Source organism: Meles meles, chromosome 1 (genome assembly GCF_922984935.1).
Source record: "Meles meles chromosome 1, mMelMel3.1 paternal haplotype, whole genome shotgun sequence".
NCBI classification, from domain to species: Eukaryota; Metazoa; Chordata; class Mammalia; order Carnivora; family Mustelidae; genus Meles; species Meles meles.
Genome location: NC_060066.1, coordinates 189218581 through 189244115, shown reverse-complemented (window position 1 = coordinate 189244115; position 25535 = coordinate 189218581). Strand labels below are relative to the sequence as shown.

At 56.4% G+C, this 25535-nt stretch overlaps 1 protein-coding gene across 5 annotated transcripts; it reads left to right on the top strand.

Annotated features, from left to right (window-relative positions):
- The first annotated feature begins 1369 nt into the window (after positions 1-1369).
- On the top strand, positions 1370-23267 carry MAP7D1 (MAP7 domain containing 1). Of its 5 annotated transcripts, XM_046018991.1 has the most exons (18): positions 1374-1765; positions 14088-14438; positions 14640-14708; positions 15317-15480; positions 16233-16347; positions 17785-17895; positions 19060-19182; positions 19279-19445; positions 19538-19680; positions 20212-20540; positions 20818-20995; positions 21083-21221; positions 21357-21461; positions 21754-21807; positions 21960-22002; positions 22102-22192; positions 22290-22483; positions 22677-23267. In XM_046018991.1, exons 1-18 carry the CDS (start codon positions 1720-1722, stop codon positions 22685-22687), a joined length of 2433 nt encoding a protein of 810 aa, XP_045874947.1. In that variant the 5' UTR covers positions 1374-1719; the 3' UTR covers positions 22688-23267. The 5 variants fall into 5 exon arrangements, with proteins under 5 accessions (XP_045874938.1, XP_045874955.1, XP_045874928.1 ...); XM_046018982.1 differs by having other exon boundaries at positions 1370-1765; positions 14091-14438; positions 19060-19445; XM_046018972.1 differs by having other exon boundaries at positions 1372-1765; positions 19060-19445.
- The last annotated feature ends 2268 nt before the right edge of the window (positions 23268-25535 follow it).

Below are 25535 nucleotides of genomic sequence, written 5' to 3'. Positions count from 1 at the left end.
CGGGCTTCTTACTTAGATGCCAGGCTCTGTGCTAAGCACTTCATCAGTGTTGCCTTATTTAACCTTTAATGCCCCCATGACACCTCATGGTGCTATCACTTTCCTGGTTTTCTAAGTGAGCAAACTCGGTTTCAGAAAAGTTAAGATACTAGCTTAAGGTCCATTTGCTGCCTTTCCATCATCATCATTTTCTAATGATCTGGGGCCAGAGGTGGTGGCACTATTCCCTCCCGGGGTGGGGTGGGGGGCCCTTCCGAGAGAGTTCAGGCCCCCCAGCTACTCACTCCTCCTAGGACTGGCTGTTCCCAGGTTGCCTGAGACCCAGACCCTTTTGTTCCCCACTCTCACCCTTGAAATGGCTGCTTTCTGGAACTGTTCAAAGAAGACGCTAGCGGGAAAGAGGGGCAGGCTAGCATCTCACTGCGCCTAATCTCTGGACAATGGAGAACCAGAGAACTGACCTTCTAGAGGTCAGGACAAAGGGCAGGGAGGGGATGGCAGGGCCCAGCTGTGCCTCCTCTTTCCTCCCCTCTGTCAGTCCCTGCAGCACCATCATCGATCCACCTTCCCAGCAAGCTACCCCCCTCCCCCCAACTGCCCAGGCTGCCCAGACTTGGCTTGAGGCCCCACCTCTGCTGGCGTTAACAAGGGAAATGGGGGGGGGTTCCACCTCAGAGAGCTGGGAAGCAGGAGGGGAGGGGAGTCAGAAGGGACCCCCTCCCTCCTTGACAAGCTACAGGGGAGAAAGTCCTTCTGGGGAGATTGGAGGGGTCCCCCGATGGGGATGGGGGAGGTTCAGGGCCAGGACCACCCAGTTTGGAGCTGGGAGGGACCCAGCAGATTAGAGACCTGGGTAAAGCATTGGTGCAGGCCTGTAATTACCCCGGGGGAGCATGGAAGACACCAGCCGTAGGATGCTGGAGGAAGGGCAGCAGAAAGGGGAGAGAAAGCAGAGAGCCCTTTTAGGGCTCTCCTTGGGACCCTCCTTCAGGTCTCTCGACATTTCCCCGGGCGGATTTGGTTTGAGGTGGGATTGGGGGAGAATCTGGATTTGAAGCTACCGCCAAGGTTCCGGAGCCGGAGCCCCTAAGTTCCAGGGTGGGACTGGAGGCTCCCATGCCCGCTCCCTTCTACTCCCCCCAATCCAAGAAGCGGGTGAGTCACCAGAGCGCTCCCTACATAGCCGGCTGGCGCTGTGGCGCGTACCAACGCGCGGTCGCAGGGGGAGACGGCGGCACGGGCGTCCTCGGGGAACCGTGGCGTCCCCTCGGCCGCGGCGGCAGGGGAGGCGTCCCGAGATCGAGGGCCCGCGCTTCGGGGCGGAGGCGGGGCGGGGCGAGCGAGGCGGGCGCGCAGCGGCTCGGATCCCGGACGCTGGGGGGGAAGGTCCTCCCCGTGTCGCACTTGGTACGCGCCAGCGGGGAGGCCAGGCCCAGCCCGGGCGGTACAATAGGGTTGGGCCGCGGCCGGGACTGGGCCGGCGCCGGGCAGGGAGCGGGATCGCGGCCGAGACCGACAGACACTGGGCGGCCGGCGACTCCGAGCCTCGCAGGCCACCCACCAGCCGAGGCAGCCCAGACCTTCTCCGGAGCGCCCCCGCCTCCGAGTCTTGCCCGCCGGGCAGGGCCGGGCGTGATGCGCCGCGGGACCCCTGTCCTGGCCACTGGCCGCCGCCGCCGCCGCCGCTGAGACCCCAAAACACCCGGTGACGCCGCAGCCATGGAGAGTGGCCCACATGCAGAGCCAGGTGCCGGCGCACCCCCAGGTATGCCGGGAGCCACGCAGAGGCGAGATGGGGGGAGGTCGCGGGGCCTCGGGAAGGCCAAGGAGGAGGCCAACCCGCTGGGCGGGGACCCCTCCCCCGTCGCGCCCTCTGACCACTTGGAAGTTTAAAAATAAAGGCTGCCGCGGCGGCGGATCGGGTACACCGACGCATCCTCTGACAGCTGCCCCCTCCCCCACTCCGGGCGCTAGGACACCCTGGGCGGCGGGATCCTCGAGGACCCCGCTCCGGAGTTGTTGGGGTGACCCTTACGCCCCGGCCCGTTGCTCCTTCGGCTTCCCAGCCTGCATCCCCTTTCTGATCCACCCCGGCCCCGATGCTCCTCTTAAATCGAACTGGGGCGTCTGTCCGCCTCTTCATCTCTTGTGGGCAAGGGTGACCCCAGCCTGAGTGTGTGTGTTGGGGGGTCCAGATTCTCAGGCCTGGAGTCCTGCATAGCGAAGCCTAGGCCCTGGGCGCCCCCCACGCCCAGGCCCTGGCCCAGACATCGCCCCCACCCCATCTCTCCAGCTGCCGCGCAAAGGGCCTGTTGCTGCTGCGGGCTGGCGGGGAGTGGAGGGGAGGGCAGGGGGAGGTCTCTAGCGGCGGCTGCCAAGTAACCCGCCGGATAAAGACGAGGGGGAGGGGGAGGCGGCATTGTTTGGGGCGAGGGCGGGAGCTGGGGAGTGGGCCGCCTCTTCTGCAGCCTGGCTTACTCCGGAGCCCACCCAGCCGGATTTGGGGAGGAAAGGGACAGAAGTAAAGCTTTGTATCCTGCCATCCTCCTTCCTAGCCTCCCTAGGCCCGAGTCTCTCTTGAGAATGAGGTGAAGGCTCGAGGCGGCACTCCCGGGACCTGCCACATCATTCCTCAGCCTGAAGCTTGAGATGCCTACCCCCGCCCCCCCTACAAACACTCCAGGCCCCAGAAGACCATCAAAGCTACCCTCCCCTTCTCTCACCCCACCAACCACCAGTGCCCAGGACTTCTGCAAATCCCATTCGGATCTGGGAGCAGCTGATGAGGGGGTGGGGACAGGTTTCTGGTTGGGCCTAGTGTTGGAGGGAGGGATTTCTCTTTTTCTTTCTTCCTGGAAGGGGAGGGAAGAGCGTGATTACTGAGGACCCAAGTTCTGTTCCCACTGACTCAGGGGGGGAGGCGGCCCCAACCTCACACCTCCATAGAGTTCTAGAGCCTAATCCCTGCCACCTCCCTGACCCCTGGGGCGTGGGCCCAGCATGAAACAGTGTCTGTGGGTGCGGAGAGCCCAAGACAGGCGGAGCTGCTTGGCTGTGGGTGGGCTCCTCCCCATGCCAGCGTGGGCGCTTCCAGGGGCCCGCGTGGGTGTGGGAGCTGAGGGACCCAGGTGGTGGTGGTGATGGGGTTAGCTATCAGACTGTTGTGGTTGGGGTGGTTTGTAGACTGTGCTGGAACAGTGGCACTTGGGTCAGTCTTGGCTCTGCTGAGCCTGAGAGGGGACACCCAGACAGTCCTCGACTGGGTCCATTTCATCTGCTTATTGGCCCTCTGCATCTGAGGGGTGCAGGTACTGGTGCATACATGGGGGCCTGAATGGGCATGATGACGGGGCCACAGATGGGGGTCTGGTTGAGGGTCTGGGGGACATGCTTGGCTGTACTGAGGGGCCTGAGGGGGTCTGCATACAGGGTCCTGGGTTGGGAAGACTTTTCTGTACATGCAGGCCTGGATGGAGTTACGTGAGAACCTAGATCAGGCTGGTGGCAAATCCCCACACAGAAGGTGAAGGTGGGGGGCCCCCTCCAAGCCAAGGGCTTCCAGGGAATAAAGGTGGTGCCCACTGCATGTGTCCTGTCGAGTCTGAGGCATGGGGCTGAGACATGGAATGCCCATGGCACGGTCCCTGCCGTCCTTGAGTTCCGTCTACCTCCCCCTCCCCTGAGCATTTCCAGGAGGCAGCATGCAGTGGGGGACAGGTGTGGACTGGGGCAAGTGACTTGCCTCCTCCAGTCACAGTTTATGCCCCTGGAAGAGGAGGTGGTGTTACCAAACCTTTTGGGGCTAATGTGAGGGTTGGAGATGATGTACCCAAGGAGCCTAGCAGCAGACGGCCGCAGTACAGTGCTATTACCATTATTGTGGTTATGCTCATCAGAACCTGTGCCAGCAGGGAGGTACGAAACACGGGGGAGGCGAGGACAGGGATTGGGAGCCAGTTTGCTTAAGAATGTAGACTCTGGACTCAAACATGACCTACTACTGTGTGACCTTAGGTATGTTGCTTAACCTGAGTCTTAAATGTTCCCATCTATAAAATGAGACTAATGTAGAAATTATCTTGTGGAGAGATGGGGATCATTAAATTAGAGGAATACATGAAGCCCTTAGCCTGGGCCTGGGTGCATAGTTAGTGGTCAATAAACTCTATTTGTTTTTTTGTCATTGTTGTTTTTTAATTCCTTTAGAGGCCAGAGAAGGAGGTGTGATTCATTAGAGTTTCAGGAGGTAAATATGGGACAGAGAGCCAGGGGGAGGGGGTTCTAGACACATGTGAACCAGGGTGGATCTGGGGAACTGAGGGGCCCCCCAGTGCTTGGGCGAGGGAGCGGGGGCTGGGGCAGTAGCAGACAGCCACCCAGAGCACACACCGATGACTGCCAGGTGCTGGCTCCGTGCTGGCTGTGCGGGTGGCAGAGAAGTGACAGACAGTGTCACTACCCGCTGAGAGCTCCTGGCCCTATGAGGGAAGCAGATGCGCCCAGTGGAGGGAAACCTGACAGGAATACTGGTGGTACGGTGGTCAGTGGGCTTGTGGAAGGCTTCACAGAGGAGGAGGCGTTTCGGGTGAACCTAAAAGGGCGAGTAAAAGTTGGCAAGACTGGCACAATGGGCTGAGCCTAGCTGGTGCCTCCCACTGACAGCTTCGTGCCCCCTTGGGCCTGTGGGCCCAGTAATGAGCCTCTAATGAGCCCCTAATGTGCAGTCATGCATATGCAAATAAGGAGGAAGGGGCATGGGGCCATGCTCTCCCCCTTTCCCTCAGGATGGGCATTAGCTGGGGGGTGGGGTGGGGAGAACGAGCTGAAAGCAGGGCCCTGACCAGAGTGATGGCACTAGAGGGTGGCCAGGCCGGGTCTCAGGTCTAACTGAGGCTGGAAGTTGGGCCACAAGCAGCAGGGAACCATGTCCCTGGGTCCTCACTGGGCCTTGGGACAAGTCAGGGAGCCAAAGAGCCAGGCCCAGATAATGCAGCTTTGTTGGCTGTGGTAGCCACTGCCTGGCACCCCGGGGCACAGCCCTCGGCCGTCTGCCACCTCTCAGCTTCAGCTCTGCCCTGAGGGGAGCGGAGAGCATGAGGCAGGGGGTAGGGAGCATGGAGTTGCTACCGCCATCGGAGCTCCAGCCCCACTTATAAGAGGAGATATAGCCCCTCACCAGGGGTAAGTCCATCTTATCTCCCACTCCTATTTCTTTTTTTTTTTTTAAAGATTTTATTTATTTATTTATTTGTCAGAGAGAGAGAGAGCGCGCGCGAGAGAGCAAGCACAGGCAGACAGAGTGGCAGGCAGAGGCAGAGGGAGAAGCAGGCTCCCTGCTAAGCAAGGAGCCCGATGTGGGACTCGATCCCAGGACACTGGGATCATGACCTGAGCCGAAGGCAGCCGCTTAACCAACTGAGCCACCCAGGCGTCCCTCCCACTCCTATTTCTTAAGGGCCTTCTTTGTGCCAGGCATAATGCTTAGCATATCATGTGCCTGGTCTCATTTGATTCTCAGTACAGTCCCTGAGTGGGCCCAATATTATCCTCATTTTACAGGTGAGGATCAGAGATGGAAATCATTGGCCTAAAGTCACACAGCTAGGAACTGGCAGGGGCAGGGTTTGAACCCAGGTTCATCTGATGCTAAAGTCTCTGCAACAAACCTCTAGGATGACTTACCATGGCTGAGCCAGCCGGTGAAAGAGTTGACCTGCTTCCCTGGCATGACTGATCTATAGGCATCTTGGTCTTAGGGACCCGTGATCTATTCTCTGGCAGGCAGAGGTAGAGTCAGCAGAGCTGAGTCCCCTGTGCATCTTGTCGAGTTGGAGTCTGAGGAAGTCAGACCAGAAGGAGGCCCTGGACCCAGGCCGTGGTCACAGTCCAGCCAGCAGGCCATTCTCAGGCCTCTTCCCTGAGCTGCTAGGCCCTAGCACAGACAGCCCTGCTGGGGCCGAGGGAGGGCCTGCGGTGGGGCCTGGGCTACGGGATGGGGTCATTTCCTGCCGCCTAAAATAACAGGAAGTGGGTGCTCCTGATTGGAGGCTGGGAACAATGGCCGCCAACCAGGCCAGAGAGCTCCTTCAGATCTGCAGTCTCAGTGGTGATCCCGGCTTTATCTCCCCACCAGAGGCCCATGGCCTGGCCCTAGTGCCCTGCTCCTAAGGGCCTGTGGCCCAGGTTCTAAGGACTGTTGAAGCAGGCTGCCCCCTCCTCGCTCACTCCCTCCCAGTTCTGGCTCCGCTCCACTCAGGCTGAGAGTAATGCTGCCCCCTAAGGGTTCCCTCTGTCCCAGCCCCATGACCAGGCATCTCTCAGAGTTCATCCTTCCGGGACCCGCCCTTACCCCCATCCTCACCCTCCCAGCTCAGAGCTCTCCAGGCGGGGAAACCCTCAAAGAGGCTGCCCTCTTTGAGTAGCAGAGTGAAGGTAGACTGTCAACGCTGCTTCAGGCCCCAAACCCCAGCTTTGCTACTCACCAGCTGTGTGACTTAAGCACGTGTCTTAAGCTCTCCGAATCTGTTTCCTCACTGGTCAAATGGGGTAATGATGTCTACCTTGTAGGGTTGTGGTGAGGATGAAAGGGACTGATGTATTTAAAGTGTTGAGCTGGATCTGACACAGCGTTAGGTATTGCTGCTGTTAACTGGACTTCCCCTGGGCCCAGGCAAGGGGGCGTCCAGAAGGGACAGGGAGGACATGACCTGGATGAGGCTGTGCAGGTACCCTGGGGACACGATGTCTGTGTGCTGTGTGCATCTGTGAGGCTTCATCTGTGCCTTGGAGGGGGTACCTGGCTCTGGGTGTGGTGTGGTGTGTGTGTGTGTGTGTGTGTGTGTGTGTGTGTGTGTGTGTAGAGTTCCAAATCCCCGCTAAGTCTGATTCCTGTGTATGTGGGGGGGGGGGGGTGGGCGAGGGAGAAAAGAACGTGTCTTGTCTCTTGCCATTGTTCAGGCTCTGTCCACGTTATCTGGGTGTCTTTCTCCCTCTGTGGTGTGTACTCTGTCTCTCTGTGTGTCTTTGACCCTCCATTGGACTCGCCATCTTCATTTGTCTGGCCTCGCGCTGCCATCCGAGGAGCTGTTGTGAGAGCCGGAGGGCTCTGACTACCGGTGCCCCTCTCTGTCCTGTTTCCTCTCTCTGCCTTGTGCCTCTGCTCCCCCTGCTCCCTGCCCAGGGGTGCTTTCTCTGCACCCCCCTCTGCTGGCTCTCCCCGGGTGCTCCTTTGCTCTGTCCGGGAGGATGGCCACACACCCCCACCCCCTGCCCAGGTGTCTCACTTCCTGCCTCCTGGTGGCCAGCCTGGGCAGGAGCCTGCCTTTCCTGCATTCCTGCCCTCTGAGCTCAGTGCCTGCCTGCCCCACCTGCACCCTTCACCATCTTGGGGGAAACCTCCCTGAGGGAACCACCGAATCCCTTCCTTCTTTAGGGAACAGGCAGGAGCCTCAAGGAGGGGTGATGTGATGCCTGCCAGAAACAGTGTGACATAAGGGTTTTGTCATCAGATAGCCTTGGGTTCAAATCCTCCCTCTGATGCTGACATGAGCAATTCACTTAATGTGTCTGAGTAAGTTTTCTCACCTGCGAAACAGGGGTCATCCGCAGAACTTCCATTTTAGGGCTGTCATCAGAATGAAATGAGATGAGGAGAAGTGCCTGGCATACAGTAGGCCTTCTAGAAACCCTTCCAGGGTTTACGAGCTGGCAGGGCACACTCAGGGCTCTGATTCGAGCACGACCTTTAGGATCAGGAAGGCTCGGCTTTGGAGCAGCTCGAGGTTTGACGATGTGCTGGCTAAGTGACTCCCCGCAGTCCCCCCATCCATCCACGCATTTACCCATCTGTGCCTTCATTAAACAGACCCAGAACTCCTGCTCTGTACCAGCCGGTCCTAGATAAACCCCGGCCTCTAAAAATGAGCAAGGCCCAGTTTCTTCTCTCCATGAGCAGTCATGCTGGCAGAGATAGGGGCAGCAGGCAAATAGAAAAGCCAGACTCAGTTATCAGTGTTGCGAGAGGAGTATTTGGACCAACAGCACTTGTTGGTATGGGAGGAGGGAGGGGCTAGAGGAAGGGAAGAGATGGGGAGCGAGCACCCTGAGACGTGTGACCGGCCCACTGAGACACTGCGTCCAGATCTTTCTGTGGACCCCAGGTACAGGCCCTCGTGGGGCTCTTGAGAAGACAAGACTCACTGACACTATGATCAGCTTCTGTCACCTCTGCCCGGCGAATGCTTTTTGTGCCAAGAAATAAACACAAACTATGTCTCTTATCCAGTTCTTAACAAATACTTCTGGTAGATATCAGCTTCACAAAATAGAACTAACAGTGGCTAAAACCTCACAATTTGACACACACCAAAAAGACAAGGCAGTCGCATAAGGATTACATTGGATGAGTGAAAATAGGAATAATCAGAAGTTTGTATAACCATGCCCTGTCGATAACTCACCAAGTACTTAATTCGGTTTACTATGATTTGTTCTGGGTAACACTGTCCCAATGCCATTTCATCAGTGTTGGCATGCCTCTGAGGGAAATATTTGTATTTCGGGTCAATCGTCCACCAGGTCAAAAGAAGAGGTCCAAATGTCCCGTTTGCTTCTCGAGAAATCTTTCTTGTTGAGCTGCTGGAGTCGAACATTTATTATGATTTTTAGCTTCCACCTGAGTGCCGTAGTCCAGGAAGCTGCCCACCTTCCATTGAGATGGAGGGGTCGATTTGCTTCCCTTCAAGTGTCTGTCCTTTTGCAATAAGTTATCAACCACATGGATTTGCTCTTTATTAGAGCAAAACTCTTATTCTCTGTACACAGCTGTAGGCTGGGGTGGCTCTCGAGTACAGCACTTTATTCTCATTCAATAGCATCTCGTGACCTTCTCCATGTCCTTGGCACTGCGGTAGCTGCTGGTGATGTGGTGGTGAGCAAAGCAGACACAGCCCAGCTCTTGGAGGGCTTCCTCTCAGTCTAAGGGGAGGCTGACTATACCAAGAGAAACACACAAGAACGTTGAAAATTGTAACAGTCACAGTGCTTCAAACAAGAGGCATGCGAAACCATGACTGTATAGAATGAAGGAATTTATTCTGATCTAAGAGGCCAGGGAAGCCTTCCCCAAGTATATGATGTCCAAGTGTAGATCTGAAGCCTAAATGGGGGTTACCTAAGAGAAGTGTAGAGAGAGCATGTGCAAAGGCCCTGTGATAGGAGCGAGTATGCACAGTTAACAGAATTCAAAGGTCAGCATGGCCGGAGTGCAGAAAGCAAGTGGGGAGCATGGAGAAGAGATTCAAGAGGTGTAGGAGATGGGGACAGGGACATCAGACTAAGCCAGACTTATAGTTTGGGTGCAAGAGTTTTGTTTTTATCTTTAAAGCAATGAGAAGCCATTGAGAGGTTTCAAGTGTCAAGAGTACCATGATCAGATTTGCATTTGCAAACACTGAACTCAGACTGCTCCATGGAGAGCAGAGTGAGAATGGGTGTGGGGAGAGCAGTGGGGAGACTTTGTAGTCAGCCAGGTAGGAGAGATGCTGATGGCATCAGTCAAGGTGGAGTTCACTAATTTATTCATTCAGCAGATAGTTGTGGAGTACCTATGTGCCCGCCTTAGAGACAGAACAGCTGACAAAACAGACACGTATGTGTCCTGGTGGAGAGTATCTTCTAGAGGCGGGAGACAATGTTAAAATAGTGTCGATACTTACAGAGTCAAAGAGAATTGGAAAGAAAACACACAGTTGGAAAGCGGGAGGGAGACTTCCATTGCAGTTTGTAATTTTAAATAGGGTTAAGGAGGGTGTAAATGACATTGGAGTAATACCCCGAAGGAGGTGATTGGTGCCCCAGTCTGGAGGCAGAGAGTTCTCTGGCGGAGGGAACGGCAAGTACACAGGCCTGTGGTAGGAGCATGCCTGGAAAAGTGGCTGGAAGAGACTGGGGGCGGGGTGGAGGGGAGGAGGAGATCAGGCCCAAGAGGTAATGGGCTGAAGAGGGGGCATCCTGAACGTGGTCAGAGACCATTGTAAGGCCTTTGGTTTTTCCTCCCCAAAACACAGGGCTTCTTCAGGGGAGTGATTTGATTTAACTTATTTTTTTTTAAAGATTTTATTTATTTATTTGACAGAGAGAGATCACAAGTAGGGAGAGAGGCAGGCAGAGAGAGAGAGAGGAGGAAGCAGGCTCCCTGCCAAGCAGAGAGCCCGATGCGGGGCTCGATCCCAGGACTCTGGGATCATGACCTGAGCGAAAGGCAGAGGCTTTAACCCACTGAGCCACCCAGGCGCCCCTGATTTAACTTATTTTTAAGCAGAATCACTCCACTGCTGTGTTTAGAAAAGGTGAAAGGGGAACAGAAAATGGCAGCATGGAGTCTTTTTTTTTTTTTAAGATTTCATTTTTTAAGTAACCTCTCCACCCAACATGGGGCTTGAACTTACAACCCCGAAATCAAGAGCACACTCCACCTCCACCATCCATAGGAGGATGCAGGATAGGGCTACTAAGCCAGCCAGGGCACCCCAGCAGGGAGTCTTCATAAGGGACAAGAGTGGCTGAACCAAGATGACAGAAGTGGAAATGGCGAGAAGTGATTGGATTCAGAATATACTTTGCACATTGAGCCAAAAAGATTTACTGAGAGATTAGATACGGGGTATGAGATAAGAAAAGATTCCAAAATGACTCTAAGATTTTTTGGCCTGAGACACTGGGAGGATGGGGTTGCCATGGACTGAGATGGGGGAAAACTGGGGGAGAAGCAGGGTTCTGGGAGGAAGATCAGGAGCTCAGTTTGGCATGTGTTAAATCTGGGGTGTCTGCAAGACATGCAGGGGTGTCGAACAGGGAGTTGCATGAGCGAAACTGGAACGCAAGGGAGAGGTCTGGGCTGGAGATACAAGCCTGGTTGTCGTCAGCAGAGCAATGGTATTTAAAGCCATGAGTCTGGATGAGATCACCAAGGGAGTTCATGCAGACGGAAAAAGGATGAGGTCCTCCACCGAGCCTGGGGCACCTGACACTAGGAGGTTAGGCAATTCAAGAAGGATCAGCGAAGAAGACTGCAAGGTAGAAGGCACGCCAGGAAAGTGTGTTGTCGTCACAGCCCAGTGCAGAAGTGTTCAAGGAGCATGGAGGGATCAACCGTGTCAAACGCAGCCCCTAGGTTAGCAAGACGAGGACCGAGAACAGGTGCTGATTTAGCAATGTTCACTGGTGCCCTTGAGAAGAGTGGTGTCATGGAGGTGTGCAGGTAAAGGCTTGACCCAAATGGGCTCTAGTAGCAGAGGTCGGGAGAAGTGGACAGATTCCTCTGGGCAGGTGCTGCTTGCTGAGCTCCTGCCAGGTGCCACAGACGCTAACCGACTCGCCACTGATGCCAGCAACTCAGGGAGGAAACTGAAGCTCACACAGGCTCAGGGCTCGCCCAAGGTCCCACAGCAGAGCTGGGGTTTTCCACCCAGGCTTGTTGGACTCGGAAGCCCAGGACCTTTCTTTCTACTCCACTGCATCTGACATGGGAATACAGGTCCCTCCAGGCCTCTCCCTCCCCCTCCTCCCAAGGCACACACAGCTAGCTGGGACCTACTGGGAGATTCCCTGTCTTGCCTGGTGGGTGGGATTTACCTAGGTGTAGACAAACATCCACCTACCAGTTTTCCTTGCAACACCCGCAGCAGCAGCACGTACAGGTGCTAGGAGAATGACAGTAAACAGGCCTCACCCTAAGCTTTCAAGCTTAGCACGCACACACCTAAGCTTTTTGGCCCCAGACTAGTCCTGGGGTTCAAATCCTGCCTCTGCCACCTGCCAGTTCTATGACCCTGGGCAGATCACTTTGTGGGGTAAGCTTTGAGCATCTCATCTGTATAATGGGGATAAGAATCTCTGCCTCTCAGAGCTCATAGGAGGATGCAGGATAGGGCTACAAAGGCCTAGCTCAGCTCCTGGCATATAGTAAATGCTCACTAAATGATTGCCACTAGTCAGACTGCCCACTGGAGTTGGAATGCAGTTTGCAGGCGTCTGGGACACAGGCTAATAGGGGCCAGGCAGCCTTCTGCAGCTGGTATGGGGAAAGCGGAGTGGGCTGTCATAGAGCCTTGGGGCTGGCCATCTTGGACGGGCCATTAGGGAGACAGGGCCTCAGCTGGGGCTCTTGCCTGGAGCCCAGGAAGCTGCAAGGGAAGGAATGAGGGAAAAACTGTGAGCCTCAGATTTCATTGCATAACACATATTACTTCATACTGCCTTAAACAGGGGCAGGAGGCTGTAATGAGTAAGAGCATGGGCTGGGTGACAGATGCTGGGTTCAAGTCCAGGCTCCTTCACTTACCAGCTGAGTGACCCCAAATTTTACAAATTTTACTTTTCTCACCTGTAAAAAAGGGTATTTATAGTGCCTCCTTCATAAGTGACTGTCAGTGAAGACTAAAACAAATATGTGTAAAATGTTTTGAATCTAGGAAGCTGAGAAATGGAGAAATCTATGACTGTTAAAGGTTATTGCTTTCACTAAAATCGCAGTCTGGTGGGATAGGTGCTACCCCTATCCTGCCGGCACAGGGAAGGTCTGTAACCAGCTCAAGGTCACATAGTTAATGTGGATGCCAGCATTCACTTGCAAATAGTTTGCTTTCAGAGCCCACATTCAGCCACAGGACACCTGTCTCTCTGAAAAAGGTACCGAGAGTCCCAAATGTGACTGCTTGGGAGTGTGCTCTCCCTACATACCCATTGTCACCCACAGGGATCAGGGTCTGCCCCCTCCCAAGAGGGCCAGATTTCCCAGAGGAGAGGACTCTGGTGGAAGCATCCAGTAAAAGTAAAAAATGCTTCCATCAATTCAGCTTCTCTCGGACCCCGGCCCTGCCCCCTGAGCCCGGGTTCGGGGCTGTGTCCCCCTTATTCCCTTCAGTGCTCAGAAGCAGCAGATGGCAGTGTGCTCAACATGCAAATCTTTATAAGACCCACAGGGAAAGGGCAGGAGGTGGTATTGGCTGGCACATGAGTTCTGCCAGGCGCTTCCCTAGCTTGCGCTCATTATCCCCATTTTACAGATATGAAAACTGAGACTTAAAAAAGTGGGAGTGGCTTCACGAACTGCTGGGGAAGCATGCCCTCCGGTCCCTTCTTGGGGTGCTAAAATCAGAGCTGGGCCTGTCTTTCAACTCTCCAGAATATACACGTGCTCACCTGTGTGCCGATACACATCCGGACCAAGTCACGTGGCTTCCTTACTTGGCGCTTGGCTATATCTTTTTTTTTTTTTTAAGATTTATTTATTTGACAGATAGAGATTATAAGTAGGCAGAGAGAGAGAGAGGAGGAAGCAGGCTCCCAGCCAAGCAGAGAGCCCAATGCGGGGCTTGATCCCAGGACCCTGGGATCATGACCTGAGCTGAAGGCAGAGGCTTTAACCCGCTGAGCCACCCAGGCGCCCCTTGGCTATATCTTTTACAGGCATCTTGAGATATTGTGGGTGTTCGGGAAAGGAAAAAAGATGACAAAGTGAAAGCAGCTGGCTGCCCGCCCCACGTGGGAGTGAGCAACACAGCATCCCACTTGTGCCCAGCACTGGCCCCCTCCGTGCCCCAATCATTACCACTCCGGCCACTAATCAGGGCTACCAACTTTTTCTTGGTTTTTCCAACACACCCTGCTCCCTTCTGCCCCTCTGCAGATGCTCTTCTTTTAGCCAGCTCCCTCTCCTCCTTGCTTTGTCAACTCCAGCTCAAACTCCAGCCCTCAGCTTGGTTGTTCCTTCTTCAGGAAGCCCCCCAAATGTTGATTAACCATCTCTGCTGTGTTACCCTCAGACATAGTCCTTATCCTGTGCCATAACTGCCTCGCTATTTGTCTGCCGGCTAGAAGGTGGGCTCCATGGAGACAGCGGCCATGGCTGTTTTCCTACCATGGTATGATTAGTATCTGGAATAGGGCCTGGCACACAGAAGGAACTCGATAAGCATGTTGTGTGAATGAATGAATGTGAGTTGGACAAGGAACAGAGCCCCGTGCGGAACTGACGGCATGGGTGTGCCAACTGACTCTCTCTCCTCTCTTGTGTTGTCTTCCAGCAGTAGCAGCCAGGACCCCCCCAGAGCCAAGACCTTCTCCAGAAGGTGACCCCTCCCCGCCGCCGCCACCACCACCGATGTCAGCCCTGGTCCCCGACACACCCCCAGACACCCCTCCTGCCCTGAAGAATGCCGCTAGTTCTAAGCAGCTCCCACTGGAACCAGAGAGCCCCCCAGGGCCATTTGGGCCTCGATCAGCCCCCCAGCAGGAAGAGTCCCCTTTCTCAGACGTGAAGATCAGGGGACCCACCCCACCAGCCACAGGCCCACGGGATGCCAGGCCTTCTCGAAGAGGCAGCCAGCCATCCCCGACAACGGTGCCAGCCTCTGACAGCCCTCCCACCAAGCAAGGTAGATATGATGTCCCTTGTCCTGGGCCAGACTCCTTGGCTCAGGCTCCCAGCCCTGGATGATGCCACTGGAGGGAATCTCCTGGGCCCAGGAGGAGATGGGAAAAGGGACGGGGATGAGGCCTGGGGGAGGGCCCCGAGGCTGACTCCCCTTTTTGGGGGGAGCCTCTGACCTAAGTCTGTTCCCATTCCCTTGACTAAGATGTAAAGAAGGCAGGAGAGAGACACAAGCTGGCAAAGGAGCGGCGAGAAGAACGGGCCAAGTACCTGGGTGAGTGTTGGGGAAATGTCCTCATTCCCCCCACCCTCACCATCAGTCTCTGATGGGCAGCATTAACACTTCTGAAGCTAAATTACTGCACACTGTGCTAAGAGCAGTATGTATGTTATCCCATTTAATTCTCTCCACCCATTCTGTGGATGGGGGAAGCAGAGGCTCAGAGCGATGAAATCATTTTCCTAAGCCACACACAGCCCGTGGAATCCCTGCCATTCAGACCCACAGCCTCATCTCACCCTCTGTCCCATGCTCTCTTAGTCACACAATACGTGAAAGTCTGTCCAGCAGGCTCCAAAGTCAGACAGGGCTCTGGCCCTAAAGAACTCATGTCTCCTTTAGCACGGAGAAACCACGAGCCCAATGGGGGAGAGAGACCTTCCATCAGGGAAATCCTCCTTCTGAGACCTGAGCCCGTGTTCTGGAAGCCCTTCAGCATGAGGCGGGGGTCTGGGAGCAGAGGCACATCCCTCCTGCCTCCCCCCTCCCCGCCACTGCCCTTAAACAGGCAGAAGAAAGACCCGCCTGGGGCCAGGGCAGCAGGGAAGGCCACTTCCTTGGCTGAGACCCGTCACACCCGCCCTGGGGCTCCTTCCCCACAGCGGCCAAGAAAGCAGTGTGGCTGGAGAAGGAGGAGAAGGCCAAGGCCTTGCGGGAGAAGCAGCTCCAGGAGCGCCGGCGGCGGCTGGAGGAGCAGAGGCTTAAAGCCGAGCAACGCCGGGCGGCCCTGGAGGAGCGGCAGCGGCAGAAGCTGGAGAAGAACAAGGTGCGTGCGAGCTCATCGCCCGCGAGGGTTGCGCGGGTCTGCGGACACGTGCACGCGCGCACACGTGTGGACGCTGGCTCAGTGTGGACACACATCTGTGTCGGCGCCTCCGTGCCTTCTGTGCCCCCGCGGCAGTATTTGTATCCGTATCTGCGGTTGTGTTCCTGAGTGTGCACGGGCTGGGGATCCTGCCGCGGCAGACACGACTGGTTCTGCGCATGCCTGGTGCGGGGTGGGGGGCACTGTGTGCTGTCAGTGCAAGTGTTTGTGTGTAGGTCCCAGCGGGGCGTGTTTGTGTGTATGCGGAGGTGTGTCTCTGCGTGTGCTGAGCTCCAGGATGTGAGGAGGAAAGGAAGGAGAAAGCGGCCTGGCCCCTGCAGGGGTGGGGGGGTGGGGGCTTAGGCTGAAAGGAAAACGTAGCCCCAAGGTCAGGACCCTCAGGGCCAGGGGGACATGGCCCCACCTGGGAGCCCCAGGCAGGGAAAGTCCCACCCTGTCCTCAGAGAAACAGCTCATACATCCAGGAAATGACTCAAGAACAGTGAAAAGCTCCCCAAGCACAAGTTGGAAGGGACTTGTTACAAACCGGCTTCAATCATAGCAGGGATTCAGTAACCTTGGTTACCTACAATGAGTCAGGGACAACTTCTTGGGTGGAGAAGGCATTGTCACAGCCGAGAGCAGGGCCTTTCTGCCAGGTATGCTGAATGATGCTGAGCCCAGACCGCTCCCCTCGCCCCTTGCCCCACCAGGAGCGCTATGAAGCAGCCATCCAGCGGTCAGTGAAGAAGACGTGGGCTGAAATCCGGCAGCAGCGCTGGTCCTGGGCAGGAGCCCTGCACCACAGCTCCCCAGGACGGAAGACCAGTGAGTGGGCTGGAGGGCCTTGGGAGGGGGGCGAGGCGGGGGGGCCTGACGAGTCGGGCCAGGGAGCAGCTTCGTTGCCAGCAGCAGGCCCCTCTCTGCAGCAGCAGGTATGCCTTGCTTTGTGTAACTTGTGTCTTCTGGAATGGTCTTCTAAGACAAACTGTCCCTTCCCAAGACTTCTGGTATCAAGTCAGAGGTGAATTCTCTTCATGTGGTTTGCTCTTCAAACCTCTTTCGTTTTAGATGAGCCTTCTTTGTTTATGTTTTTACTATTAGTTGATGATACAGAAAAGAACACTTTAATGCCCCGCAGATGCTGGGTATTTAAGAGAACTATCGCCCCCTTGTGAACCTGTCTTGGGAGGTAGATATGCATCTCTGAGTTTTCTTCATGTAGGGCCATCAGGATTTGGGTCTGATTATTGACTGGCATGTATGTACCATCGTGTTTGGATGTCTTTATGTAATGGCCAGTTTAGTATTTCCAGCTGTGTTCCTTTCGGTGTATGTGCTCATGGATCTGTGGGTTGTGTGTCTTAATATGCGTTTGTTTGCCTTGGTGTGTCTATGGGGCTTTGTGTACCTCAGTGAGGGCTCCCAAGTCAGACAGAATTGGGTTAGGACCCCAGCTCTGGCACTTGCAATGTGACCTCTAACATCTCGATGTCAGTCTCTTCATCTGTAAAAGGGGGATAACCATACTACTTGCCTCCGAGGTTGTAGGTAGATGTTTGGGAGGATCAAGTGAGGTAACATGTGTGTGGTGCCCAGCACAGTGCCTGGTACGTGGTAAGCATCCAAAAAACGTCAGCTGTTACAAATATCATGATTAAGTTGCTGCAATGTGTTTGTGCCTGTGTGCATCTGGGTCTGGCTCATTATCCGTCAGTGTTTGTGTTTCTGTGTCTGTGCATGTCTGCACACACACATGCATGTCGAAGTGTGCCTTTTACTCTCTATGCCCGTGCCTGCATGTCTTTGTCTTTGTGTGCCCCTAGGGATGTGTGGATTTGTGTGACCGTGACTGTGGGTTCTTCTGTTTAGGAATGTCTCTGCATTTGTCCTAGTATGTGGGTGTTGTAGCCATAGCGCCTTGGCAGGGCTGTGCCAGCAAGTGCCAACGCTGGGTGGCTGTGGGGGAGGGGTTGCAGCGCCCAGCCCCAGGGAATGGCTTCCTGGCCAGGAAGGCTGTAGTTTCTCTAGTTCTGCTCCATCCCCTTCCTCTGTTCCTTCTCCATCAGCTCCCCCAATCCAGGTTGTCTCTGGTCCCCTATCCTCCCCCTCCTCCCAGAGCCAAGTCTGCCTCCTCCTCCCCTTCCTAGCCTGCCCACTCCCCCTTCTCCCACCCTGCCCGCGGAGCATCTTGCATGGAAGGCCTCAGTGCCCCCCCTGGCTCCTGTCTGGCCCGGCCCTAATGCCGTGTCTTTTCCCCTCCAGGTGGGAGCAGGTGCTCCGTGTCGGCAGTAAACCTGCCTAAACACGTGGACTCTATAATCAACAAGCGGCTCTCAAAGTCCTCTGCCACGCTCTGGAACTCCCCCAGTAGAAGTAAGAGAAGGCCCAGCCCCCTACCTCCAGAGCCCCTTGTAGCCCCTGCCAAGCCTCCTCCAGAGCTCGGCAAGAACCCCAGGTCCCAGGACCCCTCACATATGCCAGGTCTCCATCCCCACTCTACCCCACTCATTGTGCTGCACCCCCTCCAGGGGAGCTGGTGGTGGTGTATGGGTCTGGACCCTGAGGACAGAGGTGTGCCCTGCAGGGGAGAAGAACAGAGACAAGGGGCAATGTCCCAGCAGACAGAAAGCCTGGCTGGGGCCTCAACAGCAGGTGGAGGTGGGGGCAGGGGTGGGGTTAGGGGTAGGGGTGGAGAGTGGGAATAGGCAGGCAGCCTCATCGCCAACCACAGCCAGCTGGCCTTGGCTAGCCTTAGGCAGGTGGCATTGCCCCACTGAGTACCAGACTAGCCTGGGTGCTGTGTGTGCAGAGGGGGCCCCTTATTCCAGCTCTACCCTGGGGGGGCCCAAGCAACCCCACACTTCTCTACCTTCAGAGCCCTAGCCGTGTGGCCTTAGCTGGCTCCAGAGTTGTGGCCAACCAACGCAGCAGGGCCTCTGTGTTCCCACCATGCCCTGGTGCTCACATGTGAAGGGGCCATGGTAGGAGTTATTTATAAGTTTCTCCAGCTTTTATTTGGTTGTTCTGTTGCCTAGCAACCAAATCAGCTGCTGTACCAACTCCACCTGACTGAGGCTTAAAAATAACCCAGCAGCTGAGGGGACAGAGCAGGGTGGCCCAGGCCAGCCAGGCCCCCTAGCAGCCTCCGTCTGGCATGGGACACCCCTCAGTTAGGTGCACAGGGACCCTCGCTGTCCCCAGTCCATGGGGTCATGCCTCCCCAGGCCAGCCCTCTGGTAGCAGGAGGAGCAGGGCTCAGCGGTGGGATGGGTGTAGGCACGGTCTTTCACTTAGGGAAAGTGGTAGAGGGGGCCCTCCAGCGGTGCAGGACTTTGCCCTGGGAGCCGTCTCCTTGCGGGGGGTCTGCAGTGGCGGTCAGGCCCCAGGGCAGACAAATGTGGCCCCACCTGACTGGGGTAAGAATCTGGGGGAAGCCTCCCTGGGCTCCACGTGGATGGTACCCAGCAGTCCCCCTCTGCTTCTGCGTTGCCTGCCGCGGCCCCCAGCGGTAACGCGCTCCCGGCATTCTCCTCCTAGATCGCAGCCTGCAGCTGAGCCCATGGGAGAGCAGTATCGTGGACCGCCTGATGACACCCACCCTCTCCTTCCTGGCACGGAGTCGCAGTGCGGTCACGCTGCCCCGCAACGGCCGGGACCAGGGTAGGGGCAGCGGCCCTTGGAGAGCCCCCACGAGGGGCGGGACAGGGGCCAGCCCTGCTCGAGGGCCGCACCCCGACCGCACTCATCCCTCCGCAGCCGTGCCCGTGTGCCCGCGCTCGGCCTCTGCCAGCCCCCTGACGCCGCCGAGTAGCGCCCCCCGAAGCGCGCATCGCTGTGCCCCAGCTGGGGAGCGCGGGGAGCGCCGCAAGCCCAGCGCTGGGGGCAGCCCGGCCCTGGTCCGCCGCCGGCCCGAGGCCTCGCCGGTGAGTAGGCGCGCAGGTGGGGCAGGGAGCCGGGGCGCAGGAGCGCGGCGCCCGCAACCCCTGTTCCCCCTCTCCTTCCTCCTCCCCGCCAGGTGCAGAAAAAGGAGAAGAAGGACAAGGAGCGGGAAAATGAGAAGGAGAAGAGTGCCCTGGCCCGGGAGCGCAGCCTCAAGAAGCGCCAGTCACTGCCTGCCTCTCCGCGCCCGCGCCTGGCTGCGGGCCACAGCGAGCTCAGGTGGGTGTGTGCCGTGGGGCCTGCGCGCCGGAGTCAGCTGGCTGTTAGCTCACTCGTTCATCCATCCTTTCACAAATAGTTGCTGGGCACCCATCCCTAGCATGAAAATGAAAGCTCCTTGAGGGCAGATTTTTGTTTGTTTTGCTTTGATGGCTGAGGTACCCTAGCACCTAGAACAGTGCCTGGGGTCTGTAAGTACTCAGCAGGCACCTGCTGAATGAATGAACCGGACCTGCCAGGTACTGTTCTGGGCCCTGAGGATGCCTCCGGGAGCCAAGCCAGGCCCAGGTTCTTGCTCTTATTTGCTCTATTGGTGAGCTGGACATTAATCAAAGACTCACACGTGAATATGTGATTACAAACTGGGCTATATGCTCTGAAAGGAAATCATCTGGTTGTGTGAGAGCCTGTAAGGGGGGAGTGCTGAGTTCCCCGGGCCTGGGTGGGGAGGATGCTTCCCTGAGGGAATGACATGCTCAGACGGTTTGTATGGACGCTGCACTCAAAGCCTAACTTTTTCTTTTCTCTCAGTCCCAAAGCCAAGGCCCGGCCATCCTCTCCCTCCACGACCTGGCCCAGGCCTGCCTCTCCCTGCCCCAGCCCAGGGCCAGGCCACGCTTTACCCCCAAAACCACCATCCCCTCGGGGCACCACTGCATCACCCAAGGGGCGGGTTCGGAGGAAGGATGAGGCAAAGGAGAGCCTCAGTGCGACAGGACCTGTGGACAAGAATCAGAGCAAGAGCAAGACCCGTGAGGAGAAGGAGCCAACAGCTCCAGCCTCACCAGCACCCTCGCCTGTGCCCTCCCCAACCCCAGCTCAGCCCCAGAAGGAGCAGCCTACAGCCGAGATGCCGGCAGGTGGGCAGGGCAAGAGAACTGACTTTGCCTGCATGGGAGAGGTGGTCAGAGATATGAGCCTAGGGATGCCTGGGGACTGAGTGTTGGGAGATAGGAAGAGGAGGCTCCTGCCCTTAGTAGGTCCAGGCCCGGAAGCCCTGCGGGAGAAGAGGACCACACAGTTGTCCCAGTCCATGGCAGAAGTTGCGGGGGAGGGGTCGCTTGAGGTCCAGGAAGCTCGTGGCATACAGCGGTGATGGATGTGTGTGCTGACTTCTGGTTCTGGATCCCACCCCAGAAGCTGCTGTCCTGACCCCACCCCCAGCTCCTGCTCCACCAACGACCCCTAGCAAACCCATGGCAGGCACCACAGACCGAGAAGAGGCCACCCGGCTCCTGGCTGAGAAGCGGCGCCAAGCACGGGAGCAGCGGGAGCGCGAGGAACAGGAGCGGAGGCTGCAAGCAGAAAGGGACAAGTGAGTGCGCCCTTGGCGACTGAGGGGGGCTTTATGGAGGCTGCGGGAGAAGCGCAGGTTGGAGCCCGAGTTTCCTCTGTCTCCTAGGCGCATGCGAGAGGAGCAGCTGGCGCGGGAGGCCGAGGCTCGGGCCGAGAGAGAGGCAGAGGCTCGGAGGCGGGAGGAGCAGGAGGCCCGAGAGAAGGCGCAGGCGGAGCAGGAGGAGCAGGAGCGGCTGCAGAAGCAGGTGCACCCCTCTCCCCTCCCCCACCGGGCAGGCAGTGCGGGGCTGGGTGCAGGCGCCTCCTGGTGGCGAGCTGGGGACTGGCCCGGAGGGAAAGGGGGAATCCAGCTGCTTAGAGCTCATGGGGGTCTTTGGCAGAAAGAAGAGGCCGAAGCTCGGTCCCGGGAAGAAGCAGAAAGGCAGCGTCTGGAGCGGGAAAAGCACTTCCAGCGGGAGGAGCAAGAACGGCAAGAGCGCAAAAAGGTGTGCAGAGCAGGCAGGGGCTTATGTGGGCGGGGCCGTGTGGGCGTGCCGCGTGCTAGGTGCCAGCTGCAGTTAGGGTTGCCGTTATCAGCCAGTGAAGGCTGCGGGAGCAGGCCCTGCCTTGGGCTTGTAAAGGTCGAGTCAAGAAGGAGTTGGGGTGAGTTCTGGTTCCTGGCCTGGAGAGGACTGGTAGGAGCTGGAAGGGCTGTGATATTCAGTACAGGGGCTGGCTGGTGGGAAGTTTAGAAGTAGGGCAGGACTTGGGCCTAACTGCTGCGGGGTCTCCAAACAGCGCCTGGAGGAAATCATGAAGAGGACTCGGAAGTCAGAAGCTGCTGAAACCAAGGTCAGGATTCCCCAAAGGCCCTGTTGGCAGTGGGGGTGCCAGGAAGGTGGGAGGGGGCGCTCAGAATCTGGTTTGGGAGAGAGGAAGTCAGGACTAGAACCGGGTGGGGCCAGCTATCCCTGGAGTCTGACCATTCTTCCAATTCAAAGCAGAAGCCGGACAGGAAGGAGGCACAAGCCAACAATTTCAGCCCAGGTAAAGGCCCTGTTCCCCCCATCACTGTCCCCTTAGCCACCCCTCCTCAAACCTCCTCTCCCCAGCCCCTGACTGATGGGCCTTCTTCTCCTGTGACAGAACCTGTGAAAGCCGGGGAGGCCAGGCCCTCAGGGCTCCAGAAGGAGGGAGTGCAGAAAGAGGAGCTGGCCCCCCAGGAGCCTCAGTGGAGGTACCGGCTACCAGTCCCAGGGGCCCTGAGCAGGGCGCTGGGGGGTGCCTGGGTGGTCCTGGGGTGGGAGTGCTGAGTGTTGGCCCTGCACCCACAGCCTGCCAAACAAGGAGTCGCCCGGGTCCCTGGTGAATGGCCTACAGCCTCTCCCTGCACACCAGGAGAATGGCTTCTCCCCTAAGGGACCCTCTGGGGACAAGAGTCTGGGCCGAACGCCAGAAGCACTCCTGCCCTTCGCAGAGGCAGAAGCCTTCCTCAAGAAAGCTGTGGTACAGCCCCCACAGGTCACAGGTACGGATCCCTGATTCCTGGACCCCCAGCCTCCCCTCCCAGCAGCCTTCCCTGGACTCCCCAGCCCTGCCCTTTCTTCCAGCTCTGCCACAGGACCCTGGCACACTCCACCCTGAAGACCCCCAGACATCAGGGCTTGGAGGCGTGGTTTGCCTTGACTGTTTCCCCTCCTGTTTTTTTTTTTTTTTCCCAGAAGTCCTTTAGGAGGTCGCCTTGGATCCAGGCGCAGCTCTGAGGGCTCCTCCGCACATCCTCCAGGAGGTCTGGAAGAGAGAGAGACAGAACAAAGCCGGAAGTGGCCTGGGCCCCTGGGGGTGGGTTTCCTGTTATTTTTAATCTGCACCTTATAGACTGATGTCTCTTTGGCCGGAGCCAGATCCTGCCCCTCAGTGCATTCGTGTGCTCACACGCGCGGCTGCCTCCCTCCCGTATACACACATACACTCACAGCCTCTCTGGCCTCCTCCCTCGGGGAAGGGCCGCCTGTAGTATTTGCCTTGGTTCGGTGGGGTACAGTGGATGTGAATACTGTAAATACTTGTGCTCAGACTCCTCTGCGTGGAGGGGCGGGTGCAGGAGGCAGACCCTCCCAGGACTCCCCGGGGTGGTCTTCCTCTCTCTATTTAACTGTAACTGAGGGGGAACCCAGGTGAGGGGATGGGGGGGCACCTTGGGCCACAGGATACTGGTTGCTTTAGGGGTACCCATGCCCCCTGCCCTCGCCTGGAATCAGTGTTATTGCATCTGATCAAACTTCTCCAGAAATAAAGTGAGAATAATTCTGCCAGTCCTGTCTATCCTTGGGGCTGGTGGAGGGTGGGAGCAGGTGGCCTCCTGCAGTCTAAGAACTGAAGGAGCCAGGACCTTGCGCTATCTACCCCTACCCAGGACTAGTCCTAGACCTCCCGCCTGTGGTCTCCATCTTGTCATGAATGCATTCATTGAACAAATGTAGTAGCAGGCAGGGGGCTGCATGCTAGGAATGCAGTAGTAGGAAAAGATGTAGCCTCCATTCTCACAGGATCTACAGTCTAGCAGGTGAGTGTCCTAGACACTCAGTTGCTTACTCAACATCCATTCCCATTTACCCAAACAAATGATTTTGTTCAGGTGGCCATCTTCCTCCTGGATCCCCTCCTACCCCCAGCTCTGTGCTTCAGCGGAGGTAGAGCCTAGGCCCAGGGGTGAATCAAGATTGTAATGAGGCAAAAATGATGGTCCCCAACCTCTTATGAGTGACTGGTTTAGGTCCAGGCGTGTGACCCAACTGGGGCCAGCAGATATAAAGAAAAGTCTCCTGGGCTTCTAGGAGAGGCATCCTCACTTTTGAAAAACAAAAAAAACAAAACAAAACAACAACAAAATGAGGCCCCCCCCCAGTGTCCCCCACCTCCTTGTGTTCATACCCTGGGTTGTCCCTTTTCATATTGTACCAGGGTGGGGCTGAGTGACCACCAGAACACAGAAGAAGTGATGGCATGTCACACAAGAGGGTAGGTCACAAAAGACACTGCAGCTTCTGTTTCTGTCGCTCTCTCACTCTTGGAACTTATGTGGGGGAGGCAGCGGCTACACAGCATATAGCCTGAGGGGCCTGCATGCTGAGAGACTGAAGCCCCCTGCAACCCTGTGAATATGCTTGGGAACAGCTTCTGCAGCCTCAGTATGGCCGTCAGATGACTTCAGCCCTGGCCAACCGCTTGACAATAACTTCATGAGAGCTCCTCTGCCGGAACCAACTAGCTAAGCCACTCCTGGGTTACCAGCCCTCCGAAACTGTGAGATAATAAATATTGTTGTAGACAGCTAAGTTCCGTGACGATTCGTTAAGACAGCAATAGTTAACTAAGACCCTTAACAAGGGGAAAACTGCGTGTGTGATAGGATCTTGACTGTGATGGCTGGAGCTGCTGCATCCATCCTGCTGACCAACCTGAGGACAAGGCCAATGTCAAGGGTGGCAGAGCCAGGAAATGGGGAGAACCCAGGTCCTTGAGAAGACCACTCAGTTAACCAAGCCCGAATCCAGTCCTGCCACCAGACAACTTAACTGTTTAAGCCAATGGAGCTGGATTCTCTGTTTGATGTAACCAAAAGCTTCTAACTCATGCAGGGATACAGACAATAAACAGATATGTACGTGCATGTCTGTTTCAAAGAAGGAAATGAACTGGATGAAAGGATGAGCGATATCAGAGAAACCTCCTTAGAGAAGGCGTGTCCTAAAGAGGCAGCATGTAAATTAGACCCGAGGGGAGGAGGAGCCAGCCATGTGAGAAAGAACAGGGAGACAAGGTGCAGGTGGTGGGGTTGGTGTGTGGAAAGCCCTTGGGGAGTAGGGGCAGGAGCAGGGTTGCTGGGGAGGGCTGGGTGGCGTGGGAGAGATGAGCGAGGCCAAGTTTCAGGCGTTGTGACCAGGAGCCCCAAGGAGGGACTAATAGCTTCTTGGCCCTCTCCTTGGTGACATCTCCTTTTCATACCACCCCCAACCCCAGCCCTCTGCTCAGGCCCCAGCTCCTATTCCCACTGAGGCAGAGACACCCAACATTTCCCTGGCAGCAGCACCCTCTGAATATTCTTGCAAGCAAATCCTTTACTCATTCCTTTATTCATTCATTATAGTGTGGAGCACCAGCAAAGCACCAGAGTGATAGGATGGTAAGCAAACAAGCAGACTTGGCAGCTGCTGGTGGGGAAGGTGGGTTAAATTAACTAAATCACCATGCAAACAAATACAAATGCAGGGAATGCAGTAACTGCTATGAAGACCGAATATAGAGCATTAAAAACATCTAACAGAGGAACCTAAGTTAGGGGTATCCCTCAATAAATGGTGTTTCATCTGAGATCTGGCTGGTGAGCAGGTATTGACTGGGCAAAGTCAGGGATGTGGAGAAAGGAGAGAGAAGCACTTTCCAGACAAGGGAGAAAGCATGTGCAAAGGCCCTGCAGAGAAAGGAGGCTCTGGAGGATTGTCAGCAGATCTGAAGGAATCTATTCTTACTCACCACTAAATACTCAGGCCTGGGACAATAGGCACTTAATATTTATT

Excerpts from the sequence above, each read along its gene's own strand:
- MAP7D1 (XM_046018972.1), top strand. The coding sequence starts at position 1,720 with ATGGAGAGTGGCCCACATGCAGAGCCAGGTGCCGGCGCACCCCCAG. Across the intron at positions 1,766-14,087 it reads AGGTGCCGGCGCACCCCCAG|CAGTAGCAGCCAGGACCCCC; the intron begins GTATGCCGGGAG and ends GTTGTCTTCCAG. Across the intron at positions 20,996-21,082 it reads CTGCAAGCAGAAAGGGACAA|GCGCATGCGAGAGGAGCAGC; the intron begins GTGAGTGCGCCC and ends TCTGTCTCCTAG.